The following is a 14,267-nucleotide window of genomic DNA, read 5'->3' as shown; positions in this document are numbered from 1 at the left end:
TCTCTTCCTGCCCTGCTCCTCCTGGGTGGGAACACAGCCCACCCTCCACCCACGTCCAGCCACCGCCAGCCCCATGTTTCTACACACCTTCCAAATGCAGCCGCCTACCAAGGAACCTTCCTCCTGCCACCCGCCAGGTCCCCAGGAGCACCTACCGGCTGCCCGAGGAGCAGCAGATTCTAGAGATGACCAAGAGATGCAACCGCCGGCAGGCGGAGGTGAGCGAGCTGCACGGGGCCCTGTGTTTTAGAGAACCCCAGGAGCAGGGTGACAGGAAGTGGGGAGGGGGAAGGAGGGGCGCTTGTCTGTGCCTTTGCGCCTGAGGCCCCTGGGTGGCGGCCGATGGGGCTGAGCCACTTGCTGCTCCCGCAGGAGCTGCTGCTGCGGGCGAACCTGGAGGAGATGCGCTGTGCGATGCCCAGGGCCCGCGCGGAGCCCCCCGAGCAGGTGAGGCCCCGCTCCGCGCCAGCTGCTCCATGGCGGCGTTTCCTCGCGTGTGGGAAAGTGGCTACACGCTGGGCCTCTTGCGTAGCCCGCCCGTCTGAAGCCCTGGAGGCCAGGCTCGCCGTGCCGCTGGGCAGCGCCCCTCGGGCTGGGCTGAGCGTGGCGGGCAGCAGCGTAGGCGTGGGCCCCAAGCCACCCCGGGAAGCCTCCCCGTGGGTCTCTCGAATGTTTCCTGATTTTCGTAAATTAGCATTTACTATTTCTATATGGAAACAGCCCACAGCGTGCTTGTCAGCAAAGACAAAGGAAGGGAGCAGGGTGGAGGAGAGTGGGTGCCGAGTGGGCGTGGTCCCAGCCCCCACCCCGGGCCCGCCTGGGCAGCAGCTGGAGAGGACAGAGGTGGCCCCGAGCAGTTGGGGCAGGTGGGGTGCGGGCACCCAGCATGGCAGCATGCCCAGGGTGCGTAATGGCTGAGTTCCCATGGTGGCCCTTTTACCACCTCTCCCTGTGGCCTGTGTCCTCCTGGGGGTGTCAACAAAGCAACAGGACTGGGAGGGAGCAGACGGACTTGGAGCAGCCCAGAAAGGTCGTGAGGCCAGCCCCAGGGATCGCTGGGAGATGGACCTCAAGCCCAAGGCCAAGCCCTCCTGCCTGGGAACCACCGTCCACACCCCCCGGAGGCCCTGCACCCCCCAGGGAGCCCAGTGCCCATAAGGCTGGGGGCACAGCAGGACAGAGATGTTGCCTGGGGGACCACATGCAGGGCGGGCTGAGGGGACCATGTGGGTAGGCGGCTGGAGTTAGGACAAAGGGGACTGGGCCAGGCCTCCCGGGGTGCACTTGGGGTGCCCAGCGGGCACAGGTGCCAGGCCCCGCCTCCCGCAGGGCTCCACGAAGCTGCAGCTTCAATCCGCCACCCGGATCCGCAGGACTCCGAAGCTGACCTTCTACAGGGTGAGGGGTGCTCCTGACGGGCCAGCCCGGGCACGGGCTGTCCCCACGCAGCCCTCTCCCAGCCTGTCCTGCCTCCTGGGGGCTGGGATGGCCAGAGCTGGAGGCCCCAGGGACAGCCCACCCTTGGAGCACAGGGAAGTGCCTGGGCAGGGGTGAGAGGGCGGGGGGCAGGGCACTTGCTGCCCCCAAGGCACCCGCGCCACAGCCAGCCCCCCGCCCCACAGCCCAACGACAGTGTCCCCGTCAAGCTGAACACCGCAGCCATCCTGCGAGAAGGAGCCTTGTACCAGCGGCAGGCAGAGAAAGAGCTTCAGAGGTGGGGAGACGGGTGCGGGGGCTGGGGTCCCACAGGGGCCAGGGCTCGAGCCGGCCAGAGTTAGGGTCACGGTCACATTCTGGAGAGGTGATCTCGGCTCAGTGAGGGGACAAGCTGGGGAGAAGGGCGGCGCGTACACACACAGTTGGGTAGATAGTGGTTGAGGGAGGGGTGGGAACATGCGGCTGAGGGCGGATGCACAGGACGGGCAGGCGATGTGGCTGGTGTTGGGTCCAGAGCAGCCCACGCCCGTGAGGGCCACTCTTCGCAGTGGAACTCGTGGCCTCCGGTGGCCAGGGCAGCCCCCACCCCAGGAGGAACCCAAGCCCCGCCTCTTCCCCTTTCCCCAGGGTGGACAAGCTCGTAGACGGGGCCGGGGACTTCTCCGAGTTCTTCGAGTGGCAGAAGAAGATGCAGGCAAAGGACCGGGAGGAGCGGCTGGCTGCCGAGGCGTGCCGCAGGTTGCAGGGCAAGCTCAGCCACGAGGAGGCGGTGCTGGCTCGGCTGCAGGTCCTGCAGGAAAACAAGCAGAAGGCCGACCAGAAGAAGGAGGAGGTGACTCCGCCCCGGCGGGGGTGGGGGGCTGGGGGCCGGCGCTGGCCTGTCCGACCCCCAGGGGCTATGGGCAATGGGCCTGGCTGCTTCTGTGGCCATTGGCTCGCAGGCTGACCTCGGGTCATTTCCTCCTAAGACCCATAGAGTCGACATCTTCCGAGGGGTTTGGAGGCATTTGCGGCCAGCTGGCCTGAGTGGACTATCTGGCCAGCGCCTCTGGTCCAGACTGCCCCCTGTACCCACCGGCGGGGTCAGCCGGTCCACACATCCATGTGTGAAGGAAGACCCGAAGTTCTCGCAGAAACTTCTGGAAGGCTGACATGTTTGCGTGTCCTCTCCCACAGGAGGGTCTGAAGGTCCATGTTACCTCTTTGGGTCCAGATGTATAGGTGCTGGCTGTCCCTCCTCCCAGATGGGGCTGCAAACCTGCGAACCCCCGGAGAGCCTGTCCCTTGGGACAGGCCTCACAGGCCCCACTGCAGCTCCGTCCCTCGGGGGAAGGAGTGCCACCGAGCACCCGCAGTCAGGGGACACGCCGGCGTCCTCTCGAGCGTGTCTGTCTGCGCTGTTAGGGTTCGCCTTCCCTCCTAATGATTAGTTTCGTTAGTTTCGTTTTTAAACTATGAAGTCGAAACAATATGACAAGTAGACTCAGAAAAGTCTCACTCACTTCCTGAAAGGTCACAGATCACAGCCCCTTCCCACCTACCTGCCTAGGTCCTTATTTTCACTCATTTCCGCATTATCATTTCCGTTTTTCCTTCTAAGCAAATATACACACTTGTAAAGACACATTTCTTCCCTTTCTTCTTGCATAAAATGTCACACTTTGGTTTATCTGCCAAGAGTAATGTGCGAGTCTTCCATATTCGCGGAGGTGGGTCTTCAAGGCAAGCTCGTACGGCGGGGACTGCTAAGTCGGCGAGTAGCTGCCGAGCGTACGGATCGTCCGGTGGTTCCTGCCCTTGTCGTTTGGGGCACGTGGCTCCAGCAGAGATGCCAGGTCCTCTTCCGTGGGGCTTGAGCCATCTCCCCTCGCCAGCTCTGAGGAAGAGGCCAGGTTCCCACACTTCCCACAGGGCGCACTGAGCTGGATTCAGGGCTTGGTGCTGTCTCGTAGGCGAGGAACAGTGTCTCCGTGTGGCTCTGGTCTGCGATTTGTTTATTCTTCGTGACGTTGAGCCTGTTTTCATACACTTAAGAGCCCTTTCTATGCCTTTCTCTGTGCACCGTCTGCTCACGTCTTTTGTCCATTTTCTTCTTCTCCAGCTTCGTCGGGGTATGATTGGCAAGTAGAATTCATATCTATCTAAGTCGTATGACCTGATGTTTTGATATACATATGCATCATGAAATGATCGCGGCCAAGCTAATTAACGAACAGCTCTGTCCCCTCGCACGGTTACACCGGAGACCAGCCCCCCAGCCGGTTTCGAGTGTGCGGCACGTTATTACCACCTGCAGTCAGTCGCCAGGCTGCACATCAGGCCCCTAGAACTCAGCCATCTTCCACCCGAAACTTCCCGTCCCCATCTCCCCATCTCCTCCCCCGCCGGGAAATAGCTGCTCGTGTGTACACACCGCCTCCTCCTTCCCTGCGCGTCTGCCGGGCATGCCGGCCTCCCTGCCTCGGCTGCCGTGATGGCTGCTGCAGGGAGCAGGGGGTCCGGGGGGCAGGTAATGTCCCTGAGGTCGTGCCCTTATCTCCTTCAGATGGACACCCGGAGGTGGGATCGCTGGGCCGTATGTTTGTTCCGTTTTTCTCGTTTGGAGGACACCTTTCCGCAGCGGCTGCCCCTCCGACAGTGCGCGAGGCCCCTTCCTCCGCAGCCCCCCGGCACTGGTTATCTTTCGACGTTTCACGGCAGGCACCCTAACAGGTGCGGGGCGGTAGCTGGTTGTGGTTTTGGTTGCGTCTCCCTGATGACTGCGGTGTTGAGCATCTTTCACGTACCTGTTGGCCATCTGCGTGTCCTCTGGGGAGGAAATGTTCGTTCGGGTCCTTTGCCTCCTTTTTCAGCAGGTTATTTTATTATTATTATTTTTTGCTATCGAGTTGTATGAGTTCCTTGTGTGTTTTTGGATGTTAAGCCCTTATTGGATAAATGGTTTGCCAGTATTTCCTCCCATTCCACAGGTTGCTTCTTCATTTTAAACATTTTCTTTGCTGTGCAGAAACTCTTCGGTTCGATATAGTCTCGTTAGTTTATTTTTGCTTCTGTTACTGTGCTTTTGATATCAAATCCAAAAACCGTCATCGCCAAGACCAATGTCAGAGCTGTTTCTCTAGGCCTTTGCCTGGGAGTCTTATGGTTTCGGGTCCCCACACCGCCGCCCCCCACGGCGCAGCCAGGCACGGCCCAGACACGGCCCAGCTCGCCTCGCGGCCCAGGCACCTCCCTCTGCCCAAGGTCGACTTACGCAAGCTGAGTCTCCCGGACTGTTTTTCGCCTGGTATGTCCACACAAGCGTTTCTCCAGCTTATTCCGAAGTTTTCTAAAGTACTTTTTTAGAACAAACTTTTTATTTCGGAACAGTTTCAAGAGTTACAGAAAAGTGGCAAAGGCAGTACAGAGAGTTCCCACCCCGCTTCCACGGCTGACGACAGCTGACGTCGCCGCGTGCAGGCTCCGAGCTGCCACAGCAAAGCACGCAAACTGGAGACCCCAGGTCCGGGGTCAAGGTGTCGGCTGGGCCGTGCTCCCCACTCAGCCTCTCGGGGAGCAGGGTCCTTCCCGCCTCTTTCAGCTTCTGGCGACTCCAGGAATTTCACGTTTTGTGGCAGCCTCATCCTAGTCTCCGCCTCCATCCTCACATGGCCGTCTGCTTTGTGGGCCCCTCTGTCTTCTCTTCCTCTTATAAGGACACTTGTCATCAGATGGAGGGCCCACCCTGATCCAGGATGACGTCACCTCAAGACCCTTCGCTAGTTACTTGTTGGATCCTTAACTACTTGGAAATACGATCGCATTCCGCCGTTCTGGGTGGATGTGAATTTTGGGGGACACTAGCCCACCACACCATGGTGTTTTCATCACAACTAAGAAACCAACATTGGTACATGACTCTTAACTCCATAGTCTAGTCGGATGCCATAAAATTTTTTTCTCACCAGGATGCCATCCAGGACACCGGTGACATTACACTGGATTGTTGCGTCTCAGATTCCTCTTGGCTGTGACCCTTTCTCAGACTTTTGTTGTTCTTAGTGACCTTGACAGTTTTGAGGAACGCTGTCAGGTATCCCATGAGACGTCTCTCAGTCGGGATGTTCCTCTAATGATTAGACTGGGGTGTGGGAGGGGACCAGAGAGGCAAAGTGCAAAGTGACCTTTTCATCACATCCTGTCAAGGGTGCCTGCTCTCCACAAGCTCTCACGGTGGATGTCGACCTTGATCACCTGGCTGGGGTCATGGTTGCCAGGTTTGTCCAGGGTGATTACTTCCCCTTGCCACATTGTCCTCTTTGGAAGGGGGTCTCTAAGCAGAGCCCGCACCCAGGGAGGTGCGTAGCTCTTGGAGATTCTCCTGCTTGGGAGACTTGTCCCTTCTCCCCACTTACTCGTGTGTTCGGTCACTTGTTTACATAGCCGTGTGGACTCCGCGTACTTGCATTTCATACTTTGCATTGTGGATTTTGTTGCCAGCTTTGGCCCCTGGGAGGCCTTTCCGGTTGGCGCCCGTGTCCCTTTGACACGCTCCATGTCCCAGGGTTTCCTGAGCACTTTCTTACTTCCTGGTACTGTACAATGCCCCAGGCTTGTGTCTTCCCTGCCCCTGCCCGAAAACAGCCCTTTCTCCAAGGGCCCGGCTCCCTGTCCTTCGAACCTGGAGTGAAATTGCACCCTCTGAAGACGGCCCAGAGCCGCGTTCCAACGCGCCACAGGTCGTTTCGTGCAGGGATCGCTTCGTGCCCTGAGCCTGCATCCCAGCTGCCCGCAGGCTCCCAGTCACAGGCACCTCCAGGGGCTGGGGGTCCAACAGGTCCCCGGCAGCGCTGGACCGGTGGTGCGGGCATACATCTCACACTGTCCCTTGTAGAATCTTGAGGCCTGAAAATATTGTTCTGTCGTTCACAGCCGCACCGAAGTGGAAATAATTTGAGTCCGTAATGGTAGAATGGATCAGAGTTGTGACACATTCCCAGAAGCAGCCACACCCAGGCCAGACAACGTGGGTGGGGCTCGGACTCACCTGGTCCTGAGCAGACGCTCAGACCACCCCTGATACGCGCAGTCAGAGCAAACTCGCCCTGTTGTGGCCGCATACCTCTCAGGCACCAGGAGAAAGAAGGTTGTGGGGGGACCATCAGGACATGCCCGGGCCCATGTAATGGGGAGCATGGCCTGTGCATAGACCTGGGCGGTGTCTGAACACCAGCTCCACGCAGTTTAAAAGCAACGAATGCGCTCGTCTCTTAACTGGAGTCTGGGGGCGGCTGGCTTCAGGGCAGACCCAATGGCTGTGACTTGGTGTCCCTGGGACTCCCGTGGCTGCACCCCTCGGCTTCAGCATCAGGTCTGGGCTCGCGCCCCGGACCACGGTGGAGGCAGGGAGGACGTGAGGCGCAGCCTTCCCCGCGGGCCCAGCCTCCAGGGCCCGACCAGCTCAGGTCCCAGTTCTGGGGTGGTTCGGGGTCAGGGGCTGGCTCTGCCCTCCAAACCTCATGCTGCGCCTGGGGCCAGGTGGGACTGGGGGGCACGGGTCTGACCGGGGCGGGGTACTGTCCCGGCAGACGGCCAAGCTGATGCAGCAGTGCGCCGAGCAGCGCCTCCGAGAGCAGCGGTCCGTGGAGCAGCTGGTGCAGCAGGTGACGGAGGCCCAGAAGAACATCAAGCTGGTGCAGATGAAGCTCCTGCAGGGCCGGCGGCAGACAGGTATGGCGGGGCCAGGTGTGCCAGGTGAGCGAGGGCGGGCCCGGGGTGGGCAGGCCCTCCCAGAGGCGCCCCTGGTGAGCGCCCGTCTGGCCGATGTCCGTCCGGACCCCTCAGTAGCCCTGTCACCCCAAGTCCAGGAGGTGATGGAGGAGAGCCGCGGGCTGCTGCAGCGCAGCGCAGAGGCGGCCGAGGACCAGCAGAGGCAGCGCTGCCAGCTCGTCTCCCAGCTGCGAGCCCTGGAGACACTGCCCGTGCGCAAGGGCAAGCTCGTGGACCTGACCCAGGTGAGGCTCGTGGACCTGACCCAGGTGAGGCTCGCGGCCCGGAGCCCACGCCCTGTCCCACGACCTCTGGGAGCCTCCCCGCGTCCGCCGTGCCTGGCAGCATCCGGAATCCCCACCAAGGCCAAAGGTGGTTTGGAGCCAAGCTGAGACCCCCCTGGCCACTCATGCCCAGCCGTGGACCCCACACCCATGTGCTTGAGGCCTGGCGCTGGCCCAAGAGGTCACAGTCCTGTGGGGGAGAACTCTGTGACCCTTGGGGGGCAGGGCAGGCTACTAGAGATGGGCAAGCTGGCTCAGAGCTGCTGCATTTGAAGAGAGGTCCCTGGACTCCCCTGCAGGGTGGGGTGGGGTGAGGTGAGGTGAGCGCAACGCACAGACGCACAGACGCCAGAGGCTGGAAGCCACAGGAGGGCGTTGGGGGTTGGAAGCCTGTGTGAGAAGCCCCATGAGAGGCCAAGCTGCCTGGTCCCAGGGCAGGGGTGTCCTGAGTGCTCTCTGTCCAGGCTCCAGGTCCCGGCTGGGGAGACAGGGGAGCTCTGCCTGGGCCCTCGCAGTGGAAGGGCCTGCAGGGCACGCCCCTGAGATGTCAAGTCACCACTTGGGATCTGGGCTGGAGAGGGGCACAGGCCGCAGAAGCTGGGTGGCAGACACGCACAAGGCGGTCCTGAGCGGAGGGAAGAGGTCTGTGGAAGAGGGGAGGACCACAGCGCTGGTGTGGAGGAGGAGCCCGGACACGGGCCGCAGGGCAGGCTGGGCGCCCAGCCTGGGGCCTCCCCCCTCCCCCGCCAGACGCCCGGGTACGGCCTGGAAGGGGAGATGTCCGTGGTGGAGCTGCGTGAGCGCCTGGCCCTGCGCGGCGAGGCCCGCAGGCGAGAAGAGCGGGAGAGGCGGGACCAGATCCTCCGGAGCAAGCGCGCGCGGAGCCGGGAGCTGCAGGACGCGCTGGAGCAGGTGGCGCTGTGCCGCTCCGCCGCCGGGAGATCTGCCGCCCTCAGGTGGGTCCTGCGGGGTCTCCCGCAGCAGCCCCACCCTCCGGCCCGGCAGTGCCCTTGCAATAACTTCCCCACCCCTACAATTTTTTCAGACAACTTTCAGGCATACGGAAATGGCGAGGACATCGCACAGCAATGGCTTGGATGTCCCTGACCTAGATTCGGTCGTTTTGTGGTCGTGGGTGTGACCTTTGCTATGTGCTCCATCTAGCTGGCTAGCTGTTCATCTGTCTCTGCAGAACCATCTGGAGGTGGCTGCAGGCACCTGCCACTTCATTCCTAAACACTTTGGTGTGCGTCGCACCTCCTGGAGGAAAGACGCTGTCCTAGAGAATCAGAGCACCACAACACGGCTAGAAAATTTCACAGAAGTCCCCCACACCATTGGCGAGCCTGTTTGTCCATTTCCCCAGGGGTCCTAGGACTGACTGTTTGCTGTAACTTTTTCTTAAAACCAGGACGTAGCTGAGATGCAAGCATTGGGGTGTCCAGCGTCTCCACGCCCCTTCCGTGAGGGCACGTGTGCACACATCTTTTTGTTTGTTTGTTTGTTTGTTTGTTTGTGGAACACCGGTGACTTTTCTAGCCCCATGTGTCTGTCCCCTGGCCTCTCGGTCAGGCATGGGCTGGCGTCACCCCCAGGAGAGGGGGCATTGGCCCCGTCAGAGCACAGCCTGGCCCAGGGTCTGGCACACAGGGCTCCAGAGAAAGTGTCTGAGTGTAACAGGTGTGGCGGACAGAAGGAAGGACGGTCACAAGACCCAACACTCCTGGGCCTGAGTGCCTGCTGCTCTGGCTACCATTGGGAGGAGGCCCATGACAGCTGCTGGGAGCTGCCCGAGGAGGGCCGGCTGGCCACCCAGCAGGTCCCCGAGGTGGCCCACACCTGGGAGACCTCGCGCTTACCAGCCGCCTGACACCCCAGACGCAGTCCGATTGGGGATCCTCTAAGGGTCCAAAACTGCCAATCAGGTTCCTGGAGCGCCCTGCGAGCAGCCAGACCCATGGATGGCATCGGTTCCCTAGGGGCATTTTCGCGGGCAGTCAGGCTGGAGTCAGCCAGGCAGCAGCGGGCGAGGGACCAGCGCCTGCCAGGGCCCTGGTGCTGTGCTGTGCGCTTAAACCGCAGGCGCAGGGAACGCGGTGTGAAGCGGGGTCGTTTCTGCGGGAAAAGGGCGGGTATGGGGGAGAGTGGCGGATGTAGCCCCGAGTTGGCAGAGGTTATCTCTAGGCAAGAGAGGGGCAAGGGGGAGCAAGATCAAAGGCGGCTTTCACTTTTTACCTCAAACGCATACCTGCTTCATATACGCGGAATGCTTTTTTTAAATGCCAACGACAAAGAAGTAGAGGCGCTGGGGGGGACCCCACCGGAGCAGCCCTAGGAGGGCCTGTGCCCCGCACCTGGCACTGCCGTTCACCTGTGGTTGGAATCCTTCTCCTAAGCCCGCCCTGTCCCCGCCCAGGTTGGAGGAGAAGAAGGTGGCGGCCCCCGAGCCGCCATCCCAGGACGAGCGCGTGCTGGAGCTGCAGCGCAGGGTGGAGAAGGCGGCCGAGCGCCGCAGGCAGGCGGCCCTGCTGCCCGTGTCGGCGACGCGGGCCGCGCGCCCCAAGCCGCGGGTGAGCCCCGGGGGCGGGCGGGGAAGGCGCGGGGCGCGGGGGCGCCAGGCCCCGCGCGGACCTTCCTTACGCTCCCGCCGCAGGCGCAGCTGGAGGCGCAGCACTGGCAGGAGCTGGAGCAGAGCCGCGAGCGCAGGCTGCGCGCGCTGCAGCGGGGCGGCTCGGGCGGCGCGCGCGGGCGCCGCCTGGAGGCCACCTGAGCGCCACCTGAGCCGGCCGGCCACGCCCCCGGCCCCGGCCACGCCCCCGGCCCCGGCCACGCCCCCGGCCCCCCGCCCCCCGCCCCCTCTCAATAAAGCGACGGCCAGTGGCGTGCGCTTCCTCTTCCTCCGCCTCCGCCCCCCCAGTCTCCCGTTGCCCAGAGCGGGGGTTGCCAGAGAAAATGCAGGACTCCCCATCATTGCGACAACTTTGTGCTGAAAAAGTATCCGCTCTTTATCTGGAATTCAAATTTATCTGTGAGTCCCGAATTTTATGTGCTGAATCTGTACGCCCTAGTCCTTCCCTACGCCCCAGGACGAGGCATTCGCGGGGCCCCCTCTTCAGAGCTCCCAGAGCCCCCTCTGCACGTGGATACCTGGAATCCCCCCTCTCTGTCCAGAATCGGGTGGGTTAACCCCGGGACCCCCACGGCTGGGGGTGTGATTGTGCGCATGCGTTTGGTCGGAGACGAGGCCAGGATTCTTGAGCCACAGGAACTGGCCCTTCTCATACCTTATCTCATTAAGGGGGTTTAAGGGGGAGGAGGTGCTCCGAGGCGAAGTGACCTGCCCCCAGAGCGGAAATTCTAATCTAAGCCTGAGTGACTTTAGAGCGCTGCCCAGCCTTCAGCAGAGTCACAGAAGGAACAAGGTTGGGCCACTGAGCAGAAGGCTGCTCAGGGACAAGATTCTTTCTCCTGGGGCCTGGGCCCCAGCTCCAGGCTGGAGGGGGCGTGGCCCCGAGGCGGCCTAGCGGAAGCCTGCTGTGCCGCGACCCACAGGAAGGAGAGAGAAGCCGCCAGGTCAATAGCTAACCAGGAGACGTGCACCCCCATCCGGCCGGGGTCTGTGGCGAAGATGGCACCTCCGAGGGGGAGGCTGGACCCCAGGGCACATTCGGATTAGGAAGGTGGCCACTTTTAAGTGACAAGAACAGAAGAAAGAGCAAGGTCCTCCCCCAGTATTCTCAACCACGTCAGAACCCCAAGACTTTCCCAAAACCCAGGTTGGTAAAAAGAGGAAACTAGAGCAGGGAGCAGATTAAATTTCATTTAAAGAAATAAACATAACATTTCTTATATCCTGCGCAGTGTGATTCAAACTCATTTCACTTGATATCAAGGGACTACACTGGTGATGACCTGTCCAGAGAGTCCCTCAGGAGCTGAGGGTTTCAAAAGGGGAAGTATGGGCTCCTCAGAACTGGGAAGCCAAAGGTCGGGTGGACTTCAGGACAGGCCTGATCCAGGAGCTCTGCCTCGTCTCCAAGCCAGTAGCAGCTCCAGCCCCACAACACCCAGAGGAAGAAGGGCTCTCTTCAGAGGGCCGCCTCTGCTTGAAGCCTTGTGAACATCTGTTCCAGTATCCCTGGTCTGAATCGAGTGTGCTCTGCTGAGCCAGTTCCTGTGGGCGGGGGAGATCTGCATGGCACCCAAAGCAAGCCCCGTGGCAAGAGAGGACAATTACCTCCACCTACCAGACTGGCCTCAGGAGCAGAGGGGAGAGGTCATGGGCCAGCAGATTCTGGGGATACCGACAACATTGCTGGTTGGCAGTACCCGAGGTCCCTCACCGCCCTCTTGTACTAGTCAGTTGCTCGGAGCCACCTTGAGAGCACCTAGGCTATCTGTCACACAAACCTGGGTGGGAGCTGGCCTTGAGCCATCCCCTGAGGTAGTGGCCTGAGGGCAGGCCTTGCATGGTAGATTGACGGCAGAATGTCTCCCTGTATGCCTGTTTCTTGCCTTGTGACCTCCCATCAAGAGGCAGGGTCTATTTCTCTCAGGCCTTGACTCGCTTTGGCCAATAGGACACAGCAGAAGTGGCTGTGTGCCTAGGCCTCAAGTGGCCTTGGAGCTCTTGTTCTCCTGGAACCCTGCCCAGGCCAGGCTAAGCATGCCCTGCGGGGCCTGCTGGGATGAGACACCACGTGGAGAGCCTGTTATCCTAGTGGCAGCCATCCTTCACCACCCGACAAACCAGCAGACCACAACAGGTGAGGCCGGCCAGGACCAGAACCTTCGCCCTCAAACTAACTTGTAGATTTATGAGCAACAATAAATGCCTCTTTGTTTAACGCATTGAGCTCTAAGGAGGTTTGGCCTGAAGCAGTAGGTAACTGACCAGCCTGCATGAAGCAAGCTGCCCTGGAAAGAGGGCCAGCCCATACCCAGAAAGCTCCGCTCTGGACCACCTGGGAAATTGCCATTCTGCTTAAGGGTATTTTCTGCATAAGCACAGCCAGAAAACCCTTCTTGACAATGTCCAAAACTCATTTGGGTAGGGGTTCTTCCTTTGGAGATAGTTAAAGGAAGATCTCAGGCCTCACCCACAGAGATTCAGGTTCTGGTGAGGCCCCCAAATCTGCACTTAGCTGTGAGGCACTGTGGGAGCACTGAGGTGCCAGTCTTTTCTCTAAGCTGGGGACCTTCGGGGCCAGAGGGAGGTACTGCTTGAGAGGGAGCCAGGGATGCTCACACAAGCTCGGTGTCAAGTGCAGTTTGCAGAGGACTTGAAGAGCTTCTGAGCACGAAAGTGGTATATTTCATGACCTTGTTTTTCAACATCATATCTTTAAGTATTAAAGTTACAAATAGAAACCCCTAGCTTTTCCTTAAGCTGTGAAATTCAGATGACTAATCTTATTTATAAATCTGGTCATTTTTAGCTATCATTTTGATTAGTCATATATGGTCTCATTTATAAGCCAAATCCCCTTAAACATTTAAACCGCATTTACACATGTAGAATCTAAATTTATTTTTTAGCATTTTAGTTGTCTGCCTTATCAAGTGTTAAAAGTACCTATCAAATGTCTCCATTTCTCTTAAACTTGCAAATTCTCTTTAAATATTCCAATTATGATCACAAACTTTGGAAAATATTGTACCTTCCAACTTAAAATCACTGTCGAAATTAAGTACTCAACCACGTATTTCACACTGGAATAAAATTTATCTGATATTTACTCTACCATGCCATGTTCCCTTATAATTACATAAAGTATCAAAGACAGATAGCTTATAAACTCAACACAAAAATATGAATGCTCTGTTTTTGATCTGCTTGATCTTTTCCACATGACTTGATCTTCTGGGTTAAAGACCCGATCTTAGAAAACAGTCCATTCCAAGGCATTTGGAGTGATCTCCTCGCTGCCTGAGTGAGCCTAGGGACCAGAGCATGGCCTGAGATCTGGGTATTCCCAGAACAAAAAGAAATGATCTGCAGCCCCCACTCAGGGGCTGGCAGGCACCTATGCAGTGCTGTGCTTGTGCTCCGGCTCTCTACCTGCTTCCTCTGACGAAGGTACTGTTATCATGTCCATATGACAGGGAACTGGTGAGACGTGATTAAACAGTGGAGCTGGGATTCAGACTCAGACAGGAGGGATCCAGGGCCTGCACTGTTGACCTTGGAGTTGAAGCAGAGGCCCAGAGGCCCCTGTTGAGAGCTTCCTTCTGCTGCACCTTGGTGAGACCTGGACTAGCGTGCTCTCTGTGGTCCAGTCTTTCCTTTCCTGACATCCATTGGCCTGGGGCTTATCTAGATTCTTAGCCTGGCATCTGGACCAGGTTCCTAACCTCCCAGAGCTGATTCTCGCCGTCTCCCACCCACAATGCCCTCCACCTGTGCTCCCGGCACACTGGGCGGCCTTCAATCTCTCCCCACCCAGGGTCCCTCTTCTAGAACTCTCTTCTCCCCTCTTGTCCTTTCAGTTCCCAGCTCCGAGGTCGCTTCCTCCGGGGAGCCCTCCCGAGTCCAGTTTCAGGGCCTCCTCCAGGTTCCCGCAGATGGACCAGGCTGTGCTTCCCTCCCGTCTCCACCACCAGCCTGGGACAGTCCAGGATCACGGGGACAGACGCCAGACCAGGGCCTGGCACGCCGCGAGTCGCGTGCGCCCTTGAAGAAGGGTAGATCTTGATCCAGTTTCCGGCCGATAGTAGAGCCCCCGGAAACACTGCTCACAAGGGCCTCGTTGACAGGGGTGAAAACCGCGGCCCGGAGAGGGGCGGGGGCGTGCCGGG

The 14,267-nt window shown here is 59.4% G+C and overlaps 1 protein-coding gene across 1 annotated transcript in view; it reads left to right on the top strand.

The window, feature by feature from the left end:
- Positions 1 to 10,239, top strand: part of CFAP99 (cilia and flagella associated protein 99) — a 32,163-nt gene extending 21,924 nt beyond the window's left edge. The window contains exons 7-16 of the mRNA XM_039837993.1: positions 138 to 218; positions 373 to 447; positions 1,330 to 1,398; positions 1,623 to 1,714; positions 2,065 to 2,269; positions 7,005 to 7,146; positions 7,279 to 7,430; positions 8,220 to 8,425; positions 9,886 to 10,039; positions 10,123 to 10,239. Coding sequence (XP_039693927.1) covers positions 138 to 218; positions 373 to 447; positions 1,330 to 1,398; positions 1,623 to 1,714; positions 2,065 to 2,269; positions 7,005 to 7,146; positions 7,279 to 7,430; positions 8,220 to 8,425; positions 9,886 to 10,039; positions 10,123 to 10,239 — 1,293 coding nt within the window. The remainder of the gene's footprint in view (positions 1 to 137; positions 219 to 372; positions 448 to 1,329; positions 1,399 to 1,622; positions 1,715 to 2,064; positions 2,270 to 7,004; positions 7,147 to 7,278; positions 7,431 to 8,219; positions 8,426 to 9,885; positions 10,040 to 10,122) is intronic.
- Positions 10,240 to 14,267: the final 4,028 nt, after the last annotated feature.

The sequence above is a fragment of the Pteropus medius genome, unplaced genomic scaffold (assembly GCF_902729225.1).
Source record: "Pteropus medius unplaced genomic scaffold, Ma_sr-lr_union100, whole genome shotgun sequence".
NCBI classification, from domain to species: domain Eukaryota; kingdom Metazoa; phylum Chordata; class Mammalia; order Chiroptera; family Pteropodidae; genus Pteropus; species Pteropus medius.
Note: the sequence above shows the minus strand (reverse complement) of the source record. Positions and strands in the feature narration are given on the sequence as shown.